We start from the raw sequence: 15,363 nt of genomic DNA on the forward strand, positions 1-15,363 counted from the left end.
TTGAATGATGCTGTGTCTGCATGTATGTATTACAATTATACACTTCAACAGTGTTTACCGCTCATGGGATATCAATGATTTCACATTGTAACTATGCAATAGACTAGAAACATGATTGATTTGTAATTCATATATACAGAAAAAGAACTATGCATATCGAACTCCATCTGCATTAATCTGAGGACACAGGATAGTATTTCAATAAGATATTTAATTTCAAACAGTGGAGAATGTGAAACGCTTTATTGAAAGAAGTTCATTATCAGGTGTTATAAATGCATTATAATTATGACAATTGTAGTATTATAAATACAAGTTCAATATGTACTTCAATGCACATATAAAACGAGGAAGAAAGACGAGGTGGGGAGAGAGGTGTAGAAGACAGAAAGGGAAAGAGTTAAGAACAGGGGTAGACAGCATATGTATGATTAATGAATTACAGTACTACCCTAATATTCTCTCAGTTCTTCACAATTGCGGTGTCTCCTAACCAGCCTTGGGCCCCCAGTTGCCCCGAAGGTTATTTTAAGAGCAGATGAGGTGGCGATGATGGGACTGGCTTTCTCTCGCACATCAAAACATACCTGCAGACAAGTGACAGATGGATACAGAGAGAGCATGATTTAAGCTTTGTTTTTATATTCTAACACGGTCAGTCACTCTGGGACTACTACATCTCTATCTGTATTTCAATGTAAAGCATCTCTTTAATAATATTCCTGTTGACCCGACCAAGTGACATCTCACCTATGATCATGCTGTGCCGTCTGTGTCAGACAGTTCAGATGCGGGAGGGGTTCACCAAAACAGCTGGCATAACCTAGAGGATTTAGGGAGAATGGGGAGAGGGATGAAGTGAAGAAGATACTGTTATTGTGTGTGTGTGGTCTCACCTGGTGTCCACAATGAGTGGCTACAGAGTACTTTATGCTGAAAAACAGACATGAAGATAATGTCAATAGAAGATACTGTATGTGACGCAGACACCTATCTGAGTGTACCTGAAACATTAAAATATAGAGGGCTATGTGTCTCACCACTTGGTTATTACAAGGCTAACCCCCAGGGAAATCATGACCTGGCAGCAACAGATAGTCCAGTGAAAATGGCTGTGCTTATGTGGTGTCAGCTGCTAATTTTCAGATTTACATCTTAAGGTTTTTTAAATTAATGCACGTGAGACCGTTTCCATGTACAACAAGACAGGCAGAGATGGAGAAAAAGAACACAGAGCAGTTTTGGACACTTTGGCCAGCGATAAAGCTTCCACGGCCTGTTCCTCAGACAGTGAACATCTGGCAATATCTACATTTTCCACCTCTTGATCATCTCGCTCTCTGAAAGTAAAGAAAACAGCTTATTTTTTTATAGATATGAAAACAATAACTGAGATGACTGTTCAATCTAAAGCAGCAGATGTCAATTTTAGAATACGTCAATACAGCCCAGTGCTGCTTACCTGAGATGCCTTCTTCGTAAGTGTCTGCTTTGACTTCCTTTGTGTCGGAGAAAAGTTGCTTTCATAACAATTATTTGTGATTGGAAAAAAATTAAAGTTTTTGCTCTTGACAAAAATACACAAATGTACCTCCATAGCATATAACAATTTGCCTGTGAATAACCACACCTTCATACAAACGTGCTACTGTATGTAGAATTCTTGACGCACAACTGAAGATGCTGCCATATCCTGCCAGCACGCCCGCAAGCGAGCCACTCAGGAGCAGAATGATGACACGTAGAAGAGGGAACGGAATGAGATGGGAACAAGAATTTGTTGCAAATTGGGGAGGGGGAGGGCTAATAGCTGAACAATAGACTTCAACCTTTTACTAAAGAATAGTCTAATAGCCAAGCTAGGTGTGAAACCCCCCTCCCCCTATCACAGACCAGATTTGCCCTAACGACCAAGGGGTAGCTTGCTACTCAATGTAATAAAGTAATGACTTTTCAAATAAATTACCTTACACGTTATGTTTGCTGTCAATTTGTTAGCTACGCTGTCCTTACAAACCACATAGCATATTATTACAGCAGTATGTACCAGTATGTTAGCTAGCTACCTAACGTTAGTAGTTATACATCAAACTTACCAGTATACTAACTATAGGCTAACTAACTACCCAACGTTTATTGACTTGATTACTTTCGTTAATAAAATAAAGATAATAAATACTCTTTCAAAATGCAGATGTTGATTTAGTTATGGATCCATAACAAATTACTATGGGAATAAATATCACCAATTTACAGAAATATTGGAACAAAGTTGTCTCATGAAGGCAAACAATTTAGAATCCTCCAATCCTGTAGCCTACTCCCGACAATCACGTTGTACAGGGCCATATTTTACCATTCTATCCTAACGGAAACCCTCAGGGTTTCGTTTTTTCTCTGAATGGAAACACCATAATATGAATCAAATTAATTAAGCCACATTTCTTAAAATCAATCCCATATACTATGTTATTACAAAAAAGGTTTTACATTCTCTGGTAATGCCAATAACAAATACTATCAAATGCTTCTCAAAGATGCCCTCTGGTGGTCAAACTAGCAATAACTTGCAGTAACAGAAGAAATGGCTGAGAATGAAATGACGTGCCACAGAATGCTGCTGCAGCAGAACGCAGGGTGTGCCGCGGTATGACAACTTTTAAAGGAGGAACCACTGTAGACTTAAATTGAAAATATGGCAAATAGGAGTGGTAATATTGTTCGCTATTATCCTAATTTTCAGATCCCGGTGGCTTGTAGACAACAGTTATTTCTTCACCTCTTCCACACTCACTTAAACAGAATTCAAAATTACAATGCTTGTCTTTCATACTTTGGTCAGATATACTTGGATTTGTAATGTCAGCGTTTGTTGCTGGCATGTCATGCCTATGTTTGCTAATCTTGCCAATGAAAAAATCATTAAAGTAGTTGGAAATATCAGCCGGTTTTGTGATGAATGAGCCATCTGATTCAATGAATGATGGAGCTGAGTTTGCTTTTTTCCCCCAGAATTTCATTTAAGGTGCTCCAAAGCTTTTTACTATGATTCTTTGTAATTTATCTTGGTTTCATAATGTAGTTTCTTCTTTTTATTCAGTTTATTTTAGATGATTTCTCAATTTGCAATATGTTTGCCAAACGTTTGTACAGCCAGGCTTATTTGCCATTCCTTTTGCCTCATCCCTCTCAACCACACCATTTTTACATTTCTCATCAATCCACAGGGATTTAACAGTCATTTTCTTAATGGTTGCATGCTTATTGCATGCTTATCAGTTTTTCACAATTCCTGACATTTAATCCTAGTAAAAATACTCTGTCAGTTAGGATCACCACTTTATTTTAAGAATGTGAAATGTCAGAATAATAGTACAGTGATTTATTTCAGCTTTTATTTCTTTCATCACATTCCCAGTGGGTCAGAAGTTTACATACACTCAATTAGTATTTGGTAGCATTGCCTTTAAAATGTTTAACTTAGGTCAAATGTTTCGGGTAGCCTTTCACAAGCTTCCCACAATATGTTGGGTGATTTTGGCCCATTCCTCCTGACAGAGCTGGTGTAACTGAGTCAGGTTTGTAGGCCTCATTTTTCTATAGGATGAGGTCAGGGCTTTGTGATGGCCACTCCAATACCTTGACTTTGTTGTCCTTATGCCATTTTCCACAACTTTGGAAGTATGCTTGGGGTCATTGTCCATTGGGGTCATTGTCCATTTGGAAGACCCATTTGCGACCAAGCTTTAACTTCCTGACTGATGTCTTGAGATGTTGCTTTAATATATCCACATACTCCTTTCTCATGATGCCATCTATTTTGTGAAGTGCACCAGTCCCTCCTGCAGCAAATCACCCCCACAACATGATGTTGCCACCCCAGTGCTTCACGGTTGGGATGGTGTTCTTCGACTTGCAAGCCTACCCATTTTTCCTCCAAACATAACGATTGTCATTATGGCCAAACAATTCTATTTTTGTAATATCAGACCAGAGGACATTACTCCAAAAAGTACGATCTTTGTCCCCATGTGCAGTGCCTCCATTGAGTAAAAAAAAACTTCCAGGAGGACCATGAGCTGTTACTATCGATAAGGTGTCTGATTCATCATTTTCACCTCGAATAGATGTAGACTGACTTTTATCAGAGGTTGCTTGTTGTGAGCGCTGAGGGAACTTTATGCTCTTGGCCTGATGATTCCACATCTTTGTTGCATTCTTCACATATGATTTGGCCCAGTATCTGCAAATATACACAGCTTTTCCTTCTACATTAGCTGCAGTGAAATTACTCCATACATCAGATAGAGACCCGTGGTGTTTTCCTATGAAGATTGGGAAAGTTAGATTAAACAACTCCTTTGTAAGATACACGTTTTACAATGAAACATGTATGGAAACCGGTGAATTAACACTCCTCAGTTAGCAGGCTCAAGCAAGCTAAAAACCCACATTGTAGCAAAAATTAACTAGCAGAAATTGTTAACAAATGAGAAATTATTTAAACACACTTTGCTGTAGGCTACAATTTACTAGTTAACAAAAAATCATGTATGTCCTATAAAATATTCACCCCAGCCAGTATTGTAATCAAAACTAACCAGAAAGCATGTAGTCCTTGGCTCAGACAGTGTAGTAGTGTGGGCTCAATAGCATCTCATTAGTGTGCAAGATCTTGAGAGTGCACTGCACATGCATAGGGTTGCAATTCCATTGAATTGGGGATAGTTTAACCAAAATATGCCACAAGACCTAGAATTGCCTTGTGTATCCCACAAAAAAGGTTCACTGTTATAAGCTAACTTTTTGATGAATTTAAGTAAAACTCCTCAAATTATTCCCTTAACTTCCCATAGAAAATCTTTGAAAAATGTCCGACCCTTTGCAACCCTACTCACCACTCATGGCTTTTAATAGCCATGTCTTGTGGATCTGACTCTTGGTTTGCGCTGTTAGAAGCTTGTACCCCTGACTCTTGGTTTGCGCTGTTAGAAGCTTGTGCCCGGCAGTATTGCCTTCAATGACTAGTGTATCGTTTAGAAAATCAGTAAAGACTGCATATGGGTTAAGTAACATTGATCCCTTTTAGGATTATTTAAAAATGGCATAATGCTAGAAGACTGTCAACTATATTCATTCCTTGTGTTTTAGCTGTGTTGCAGAGACCACCAGTTCTACAGTCATGCTGAGCACACCGTTGGATAGACACACAGACTGACGATGGACTGACCGGTCCTCTCCACCAGTCCCCTCCCCCTCCTCTCTGTATTTGTGCCTACTGGATCCTGGTCAGTGGATCCTTGGGCGCTGTGCGTCATGGCGTCCAACGGTTGGGCTGGGAGACATTCCCTGTGGCGGTTCCTTTCGCCGTTTCGAAGCAGGCAGGAGCGTGTGGTGCTGGCACGCAGCGAGAGCATGCCGGGGGAACACGTGCTGAAGATCACCATCACAGAGACCACGATAATCGAGGCAGATTCAGGGGTGTGGAACTCCAAGTCGCTGGTCTACCTGGGCCTGTGGTATTTCTTCAGCTTCTGCACACTTTTCCTCAACAAGTACATCCTATCTCTGCTAGAGGGGGAGCCAAGCATGCTGGGTAAGGAACAGACATCCACACACATATAAATATATATATATATATATATATATATAAATATATACACACACACACACTCAATTTCAAATTGTCAATACTCTAATCAATAGATGATAGTTGGTTGATTCTAATCAGTGTACTAAGGGCCTCAGGGGTAGATGACTCAATTCCTACATGTTGTTGTACCATGGTTTATTGGTTTTAATTGATTTGTAGGCGCTGTTCAAATGGTCTCCACCACCATCATAGGCTTTCTGAAGATGTATGTGCCTTGCTGCCTATACCAGCACAAGTCCAGGACTGAGTACCCCCCCAACTTCCTCATGATCATGCTGTTTGTGGGGCTCATGAGGTGGGTCTGTACTCTAATGACTCTACTTTCAGCTGCATTTTTGAAGTTATTTGGTTGGTTTGTTTCCTTTTGTTAAGTTGGACTAATACATAACTAGCTTTTATTTCCGTAATGGCTAATGTTAATTGATCAATGTTTATTTTGTGATCATTTGAGTGTTGTTTCCATAGTAGAAGTATCAGTGCTACCAAAATGGTTGTTGAACTTAAATGGCCACTAAATGGGTATATTTTAGGGAAGTGAGATGCTGCACCTCAATATCAGCTCCTATCATTACAGGTAAACCGTTTGACAATCTGGAAAATTGAAACAGACTTTGTGTAGCAGAGGTTCAGGTTCAGAGTGGATGTAGTGTGTCATTGTCTTCTGGTCTGAATGCCACTGACCTGTTCCATTCTGTAGGTTCACCAGTGTGGTGCTGGGTCTGGTGAGCCTGAAGAATGTGGCCGTTTCCTTTGCCGAGACGGTGAAGAGCTCTGCGCCCATCTTCACTGTCATCATGTCAAGGCTGATCTTGGGGGAATACACAGGTAAAGGACATACACACAGTGAAGTGCCTGGCTGAGTTCCAATCCAGAAAACCCTTCACTATCCCCTTATATGCACCCTTCATTATGTTCTTAGGATTCTGTCAGGGTTTCATTCTGTAAACATTCCTTTCTCTAGTATCAAATTGTATTTGTCACGTTTCGTAAACAATTGGTATAGACTAACAGTGAAATGCTTACTTACGGGCCCTTCCCAACAATGCAGAGAGAAAAATTTAAAAAGACAATAACACAAGGAATAAATACACAATGAGTAACGATAACTTGGCTATATACACAAGGTACCAGTACCGAGTTGATGTTCAGAGTTGATGTTCAGGGGTACGAGGTAATGGAGGTAGATGCAGTGCATATGACTTTTTCCACATTTTGTTACATTACAGCCTTATTGTAGAATGGATTAAATTTTTAAAAAGTCTTATCAATTTACATACAATACCCCATAATGACAAAGCAAAAACAGGTTTTTAGAAATGTTAGCAAATGTATTAAAAATAATAAACAGATACCTTATTTGCATAAGTATTCAGACCCTTTGCTATGAGACTTAAAATTGAGCTCAGGTGCATCCTGTTTCCATTGATCATCCTTGATATGTTTCTACAACTTTATTGGAGTCTATATATACATATATATATATATATATATATATATATATATATATATATATATATATATATTAGACATACACACACACAGTGGGGAGAACAAGTATTTGATACTCTGACGATTTTGCAGGTTTTCCTACTTACAAAGCATGTAGAGGTCTGTCATTTTTATCATGGGTACACTTCAACTAAAACAAAAATCCAGAAATTCATATTGTATGATTTTTAATGAATTCATTTGCATTTTATTGCATGACATAAGTATTTGATCACCTACCAACCAGTAAGAATTCCGGCTCTCACAGACCTGTTTGTTTTTCTTTAAGAATCCCTCCTGTTCTCCACTCATTACCTGTATTAACTGCACCTGTTTGAACTCGTTACCTGTATAAAAGACACCTGTCCACACACTCAATCAAACAGACTCCAACCTCTCCACAATGGCCAAGACCAGATAGCTGTGTAAGGACATCAGGGATAAAATTGTAGGCCTGCACAAGGCTGGGATGGGCTACAGGACAATAGGCAAGCAGCTTGGTGAGAAGGCAACAACTGTTGGCGCAATTATTAGAAAATGGAAGAAGTTCAAGATGACGGTCAATCACCGTCGGTCTGGGGCTCCATGCAAGATCTCACCTCGTGGGGCATCAATGATCATGAGGAAGGTGAAGGATCACCCCAGAACTACACGGCAGGACCTGGTCAATGACCTGAAGAGAGGTGGGACCACAGTCTCAAACAAAACCATTAGTAACACACTACGCCGTCATGGATTAACATCCTGCAGCGCACGCAAGGTCCCCTTGCTCAAGCCAGCGCATGTACAGGCCCATCTGAAGTTTGCCAATGACCATCTGGATGATCCAGAGGAGGAATGGGAGAAGGTCATGTGGTCTGATGAGACAAAAATAGAGCTTTTTGGTCTAAAGTCCACTCTCCGTGTTTGGAGGAAGAAAAAGGATGAGTACAACTCCGAGTACAACCCCAAGAACACCATCCCAACCGTGAAGCAAGGAGGTGGAAACATCATTCTTTGGGGATGACTGCACTGTATTGAGGGGAGGATGGATGGGGCCATCTATCGCGAGATCTTGGCCAACAACCTCCTTCCCTCAGTAAGAGCATTGAAGATGGGTCGTGGCTGGGTCTTCCAGCATGACAACGACCTGAAACACACAGCCAGGGCAACTAAGGATTGGCTCCGTAAGAAGCATCTCAAGGTCCTGGAGTGGCCTAGCCAGTCTCCAGACCTGAACCCAATAGAACATCTTTGGATGGAGCTGAAAGTCCGTATTGCCCAGCAACAGCCCCAAAACCTGAAGGGTATGGAGGAGTGGGCCAAAATCCCTGCTGCAGTGTGTGCAAACCTGGTCAAGAACTCCAGGAACGTATGATCTCTGTAATTGCAAACAAAGGTTTCTGTACCAATATTAAGTTCTGCTTTTCTGATGTATCAAATACTTATGTCATGCAATAAAATGCAAATTAATTACTTAAAAATCATACAATGTGATTTTCTGGATTTTTGTTTTAGATTCAGTCTCTCACAGTTGAAGTGTTCCTATGACAAATATTACAGACCTCTACATGCTTTGTAAGTAGGAAAACCTGCAAAATCAGCAGTGTATCAAATACTTGTTCTCCCCACTGTATTTACACACACACACACACACACACTACCGTTCAAAAATTGAGTCATTTTGAAAGAAAAGCAAAAAATGTTGTCCATTAAAATAACATAAAATTGATCAGAAATACAGTGTAGACATTGTTAACGTTGTAATGACTATTGTAGATGAAAACATATGATTTTAATGGAATATCTACATAGGCGCTGTTAGGTTCCTATTTTTAGAGTAAGTAACTCGACGGACACTAGAAAAGCTTAACAGGTGTAATTCTTCCCAAAGGGTCGATACAGCTGCATTCAGACATCACGTTTCCACCACTCCAGTTTCCACCACTCCAATTTAAACACTCCTCCTTCTCTCCAATCCTTATGTTTTATGGTCTGACAGGAAGATGAAGTGATAGAGTAATAAACCGTTCTGTCTCCCTTAAGGTGACCTGACCTCAACCCCCTTGATGTCTAATCCAGAGCTCTCCACCCGTATCACCTATAGCACTCCTGTGACTTCTTTCCATCCACCCAGCACATTCCAAAGCCATCTGTCTCCTACAGATAACCATTAACTTCTGATGTAACAACCATGCTCTATCACCCTGCAGATACTATAGTATTACTTCTGATCTATCATGTCTCTAGTATAGTAATGTTCAAAGTTGACCCAGAATCCAACAGCGTACAGAGGCCCATTATCAGCAACTATCACTCCTGTGTTCCAATGGCTCCTTGTGTTAGCTAATCCATAAATTTTAAAAGGCTAATTGATCATTAGAAAACCCTTTTGCAATTATGTTAGCACAGCTGAAAACTGTTGCGCTGATTTAAAGAAGCAAAACATTTGGCCTTCTTTAGACTATTTGAGTATCTGGAGCATCAGCATTTGTGGGTTCAATTACAGGCTCAAAATGGCCAGAAACAAAGAACGTTCTTCTGAACCTCGTCAGTCTATTCTTGTTCTGAGAAATTTAATGCTATTCCAAATGAGAAATGGCTAAAAAAACTGAAGATCTTTGAAAATTGCCAGGCGAGCCATTTAGCTCGTCTGGTTGGCTCGCATCACCGGGCTGCTGGGTTTCCCTTTGTATTCCTTGATAGTTTGCTATCCCTGCCACATCCAATGAGTGTAAGACTAGCATCACTACTCAAGACGGTTCTGACCTAGAATACGTGGACAACTACAAATACCTAGGTGTCTGGCTAGACTGTAAACTCTCCTTCCAGACTCATATCAAACATCTCCAATCCAAAATCAAATCTAGAATCAGCTTACTATTTCGCAACAAATCCTCCTTCTCTCACGCCGCCAAACGTACCCTAGTAAAACTGACTATCCTACCGATCTTCGACTTCGGCAATGTCATCTACAAAATAGCTTCCAATACTCTACTCAGCAACTTGGATGCAGTCTATCACAGTGCCATCCGTTTTGTTATCAAAGCGCCTTATACCACCAACCACTGCGACCTGTATGCTCTAGTCGGCTGGCCCTCGCTACATATTCGTCGCCAGACCCACTGGTTCCAGGTCATCTACAAGTCTATGCTAGGTAAAGCTCCGTCTCAGCTCACTGGTCACGATAACAACACCCACCCGTAGCACACGCTCCAGCAGGTATATCTCACTTGTCATCCCCAAAGCCAACACTTCCTTTGGCTGCCTTTCCTTACAGTTCTCTGCTGCCAGTAACTGGAACGAATTGCAAAAATCACTGGAGCTGGAGACTAACAATTCCCTCACTAACTTTAAACATCAGCTATCTGAGCAGCTAACCGATCGCTACAGCTATACATAGTTCATCTGTAAATAGCCCACCCAATCTACCTACCTCATCCCCATATTGTTTTTATTTACTTTTCTGCCCTTTTGCACACCATCATCTGCTCACCTATCACTCCAGTGTTTTCATCTGCTAAATTGTAATTACTTTGCTACTATGACCTATTTATTGCCGTATCTCCTCATGCCATTTGCGCACACTGTATATAGACTCTTTTTTTCTATTGTGTTATTGACTGTACACTAGTTTATTCCATGTAACTCTGTGTTGTTGTTTCTGTCGCACTGCTTTGCTTTATCTTGGCCAGGTTGCAGTTGTAAATGAGAACTTGTTCTCAACTAGCTTACCTGGTTAAATAAAGATTTTAAAGAGCCAACTTTGCAGGATTCGATCTTAGTCCGTTACTGATGCTTTGCCTGTTTGATGGCTCGTCGGAGGTCGTAACAGGATTTCTTAAAAGCGTCCAGATTAGTGTCCCACTCCTTGAAAGCGGCAGCTCTAGCCTTTAGCTCAGTGTGAATTCTGCCAGTAATCCATGGCTTTTGATTGGGATATGTATGTTCGGTTAATGTGGGGGACGACGTCATCGATGCACTTATTAATGAAGTATGACTATGTCCTTAAGTGTTGTGCAGATAGCTGACGTGTGTGTGTGCGTGTGTACGTACGTAAACTACTGTAGGTATGTGGGTGAACCTGTCCCTCTTTCCTGTCATGGCTGGTCTGGCCCTCTGCACTGCAACAGAGATCAGTTTCAACATGCTGGGCTTCTCCGCAGCCCTCTCCACCAACATCATGGACTGGTAGACACACACACACACACACAGTAACACAATAGTACCCACGCGCAGCCCTCTCCACCAACATCATGGACTGGTAGAGACACACACACACACACACACAATAGTACCAGCATTGATAACTTTTCTCACATTTCACAGTTTTGTCTTTTCTAAGGCAATGTAACACCACATGTTTTCATTGTTCTCTTCATATTCCTTTTCAGTTTACAGAATGTTTTTTCAAAGAAGCTACTAAGTGGAGACACCTACAAATTCAGGTAAGTTGTTTTTAGTTCCTCCATATTTTAGTAAATGAATGTAGGCCTGTTATGCCAGTTTTATATCCTGTACTAGATTATAATACCTGTTTAATTGTATCATAGGAATAAAAAAGCACAATACATCAGTGTATTAACAGATGTGTAAATAATGTGAGGAGTTGAGGAATTTGATGTTTCTGTAGATTATAGTATGTGAAACTGTACTGAATAAAATACTTGTTCCTGTGTCCTGTTTAGCCCTCCAGATCTGCAGTTCTACACCAGTGCAGCTGCAGTCATTATGCTCATACCTGCCTGGGTCTTCCTCATGGTCAGTCACATATACAGTACAGTGCCTTCAGAAAGTATTCACATCCCTCGACTTTTTCCACATTTGGTTGTTACAGCCTGAATTTAAAATGGATTACATTGAGATGTTGTGTCACTGGCCTACACATAATTACCCCATAATGTCAAAGTGGAATTTTGTTTTTAGAATTGTTTACAAATTAATAAAAAATAAAAAGCTGAAATGTCTAGAGTGAATAAGCATTCAACCCCTTTGTGATGGCAAGCCTAAATAAATTCAGGAGTAAAAATGTTCTTAACACGTCACATACTAAGTTGCATGCATGCACTCTGTGTTGCAATAAGTGTTTAACATGATTTTTGAATGATTACCTCATCTCTGTACCTCACACATACAATTTTCTGTAAGGTCCCTCAGTCGAGCAGTGAATTTCAAACACAGATTCAACTACAAAGACCAGGGAGGTTTTACAATCCCTCGCAAAGAAAGGCACCTAATTTGTAGATGGGTACAAACATTTAAAAGCAGACATTGAATATCTCTTTGATCATGGTGAAGTTATTACACTTTTGATGGTGTATAAATACACCCTGTCACTACAAAGACACAGGCGTCCTTCCTAACTCAGTTGCCGGAGAGGAAGGAAACCGCTCAGGGATTTCACAATGAGACCAATGGTAACCAACAGAGTTTAATGCCTGTGATAGGAGAACACTGAGGATAGATCAGCAACATTGTAGTTACTCCACAATACTAACCTACATGACAAAGTGAAAAGGAAGCTTGTACAGAATAAAAATATTACAAAACATGCATCCTGTTTGCAAATAAGGCACTAAAGTAAAACTGCAAAAAATGTGGCAAAGAAATTTACTTTATGTAATCGCTGCCAAAGGTGACTCTAACATGTATTGACTCAGGGGTGTGAATACTTAAGTAAATTAGATATTTAATTTGCAATAAATCTGCTAAAATGTGTAAAAACATGTTTTCACTTTGTCATTATGGGTACTGTGTGTAGATGGGTGAGGAAAAATATATTTAATTCATTTTGATTTCAGGCTGTAACACAACAAAATGTGGAATAAGGGGTATGAATACTTTCTGAAGGCACTATACTAATGTACTGTTGAGTATATTACATTTGTAATTGGCCTAATATAGAAGCTTGTCTGTTCTACGAAATATATTCTCAAATATTTTATTGTCTCTGTTACGCTGTGTGCTCTGAACTGATATGCATGATTGTTGCTGACACTCCGATGTTCAGAAGAAGAATTGGTCTTTAATGCGCATCACCGCGTGACGCTCAACTCAACAGTGGTGTGTAGCTGCTGGCAAAGCAATTCAAAGCCTATACTTCATCACTCAGAATGCAACTTTCCAGTGCTACTATTTTCCCATGTAGCCTATTGTTATTAAAACTAAATCAGACAACTCCATAGTAGAATAGTTGACCTATTTACCTGGTCAGCCTGTGTGTTCTATGTGAGAGAAATACTCCTCAAGGCGGAGGAAAACATGTATTTTGACAAGCGGTCAATGCACAACAATTTTTAATGCAATCGTGGGAAAACACTTTTGAAGACAGTTTTGGCCATTGTTAAGTCAAGAGGGGATCCCAGTTTTCCATTGCTACTGCATTTATTTTCTAAACTCCTTCAATTGTACAAGTGGCATTGTTTTTACAAATACAGTTGCAATATTGTTAGGTGTAGCTTGTGGTAGAAATTCTATAGGAAGAGAGACTGCAGATTCTTACAAACAACAAATGTATTATAAGATTTGCAAAAACTGAAGCAATCAACCATAACTAAGAATAGTTCAGAGTTGAATGCTCCTCTTATAGAAAGTACATTCCTTAATCTTTGTGACAGTTAGCAGATGTGCAGAAACAGGCCCTGGGAAAATTGTTTTAAAAAGAAATGTAGCTCTTCTGTGTAGATCAAGAGAGCTAATATCTCCACCATCCTCTGTTCCTACTGCCGATCGTAAACACAGGTCGTCACATACTGCCGTCGCGCCCAAGTGTCTCATAAATCTTTAGATTTATGACTACAGTACCAGTTAAAGTTTGGACACACCTACTCATTCCAGGGTTTTTCTTTATATTGAATATGATGTCTGGCAAGTTTCTTTGTCTTTTTACACCAATAACAAATGAACTATATACTGTACAACACAAAACCCTCAAAACACAGTTTTAGCGATTGCTTCGTTGCGGCGTGATACAAAGTTGGACTATTTGTAAACATCATTCCTGCTCTCGCCCATATATACTAACAATTTTAATATGTTACCTATTAGTATACACTGTCTTTGAATCTCGCAAGGATTATCCAACCCCAATACCAGCTCCAATTCTGTCGCCATGTAGCATTATCCGGGTATTGTTACTGGTCCTATGGGTAGTAGTCTTATTGCTTTTGATTCTGTCCGTTTCCCCACTAAATATAATACTTTTCCTGTCGTACATTTAGCCAATTTCAACTCTATTGCCTCTACTCACTTTTCCAATGACCAACGGCCCCACACCTTAAACAGGGTGACTTTCACTGTGACTGTATTAACCACACACACGGCTGCCAAGAGAGCGGAATTGGATTCTACTCAAAACCTCCTTTACTATTTCATTCCAATGAAAAATGTTTCAAACCTCCCGTCAAAGCATATATACAAATTTGATCAACATACTCACATACCCAAGCTGTGTTCGAATACAATTACATACCGGCCATGTTCAACGGGTGTTGAGCATTAGTAAATTCAACAGTTAATCTGCGCTCTGGCACATTCAGACTAGAATGCTCTTTAATCAGAGCAGATAGCCAGAGCGAATTTACGAAGCACCCGATTTTACAATGTTCATTGAGAACGCACAATGACTATACCATTAATCTAAGCTAAGAATGACATAAATAATGAACGTTGGGTAGTTGGCATATAGTTAATATATCAAGTTAACACTCAGAGTGCAAAATTGGGGCCCACTATACGTGATCGTGCACAGTAGGCTGTCTTTGGGTATGGTCCCTGTCAGCCAATTCTGTTCATAATATAAATCTCTTGTCAATGGTGAGAAATTTGCAGTGCAATGTAAGCCAGTCTGTGACATAACTGCCTTTCTGTTTCCAACAGCTGCCAGCAGTTGAGAAAATTTTGCCAATAGAGTCATAATGTGACCGCTCAATATCCTGTATGTCCCATGCATAGTACCAATCACATGTTGAGACCTTGTCGAACAGCATCATGAGATGACATGTCTCACGAGACTGTACAACACTGAGGCCTTTTCCTTTGCAAAGCATATTAATCCCCAATTTACAGAAAGGTCTCTTCCTGACAAATTTACAGGACAACATGCAGAGTAAATTAATTGATGTATGTGTTATCAACTTTAACAGGTAGGGGTATCGTGAGCAACTCTTTCATAGTCACTCCTGAGGCTCCCACAGTGCTGACTGATTCATTTGGCATGGGAGGTTCGGACATAGATTTAGAGT

General features: G+C 40.0%; 1 protein-coding gene across 2 annotated transcripts in view; it reads left to right on the forward strand.

The window, feature by feature from the left end:
- The window catches only part of LOC112222002 (solute carrier family 35 member E2A), a 32,691-nt gene that overhangs the window by 7,420 nt on the left and 9,908 nt on the right, over positions 1 to 15,363 (forward strand). For both annotated transcript variants that reach the window (XM_042303896.1, XM_024384520.2), the window contains exons 2-7: positions 5,152 to 5,596; positions 5,813 to 5,948; positions 6,351 to 6,478; positions 11,191 to 11,311; positions 11,515 to 11,568; positions 11,809 to 11,881. In XM_042303896.1, coding sequence (XP_042159830.1) covers positions 5,317 to 5,596; positions 5,813 to 5,948; positions 6,351 to 6,478; positions 11,191 to 11,311; positions 11,515 to 11,568; positions 11,809 to 11,881 — 792 coding nt within the window. In that variant the 5' untranslated portion in view covers positions 5,152 to 5,316. The remainder of the gene's footprint in view (positions 1 to 5,151; positions 5,597 to 5,812; positions 5,949 to 6,350; positions 6,479 to 11,190; positions 11,312 to 11,514; positions 11,569 to 11,808; positions 11,882 to 15,363) is intronic.

The sequence above is a fragment of the Oncorhynchus tshawytscha genome, linkage group LG22 (assembly GCF_018296145.1).
Source record: "Oncorhynchus tshawytscha isolate Ot180627B linkage group LG22, Otsh_v2.0, whole genome shotgun sequence".
Classification (NCBI taxonomy): domain Eukaryota; kingdom Metazoa; phylum Chordata; class Actinopteri; order Salmoniformes; family Salmonidae; genus Oncorhynchus; species Oncorhynchus tshawytscha.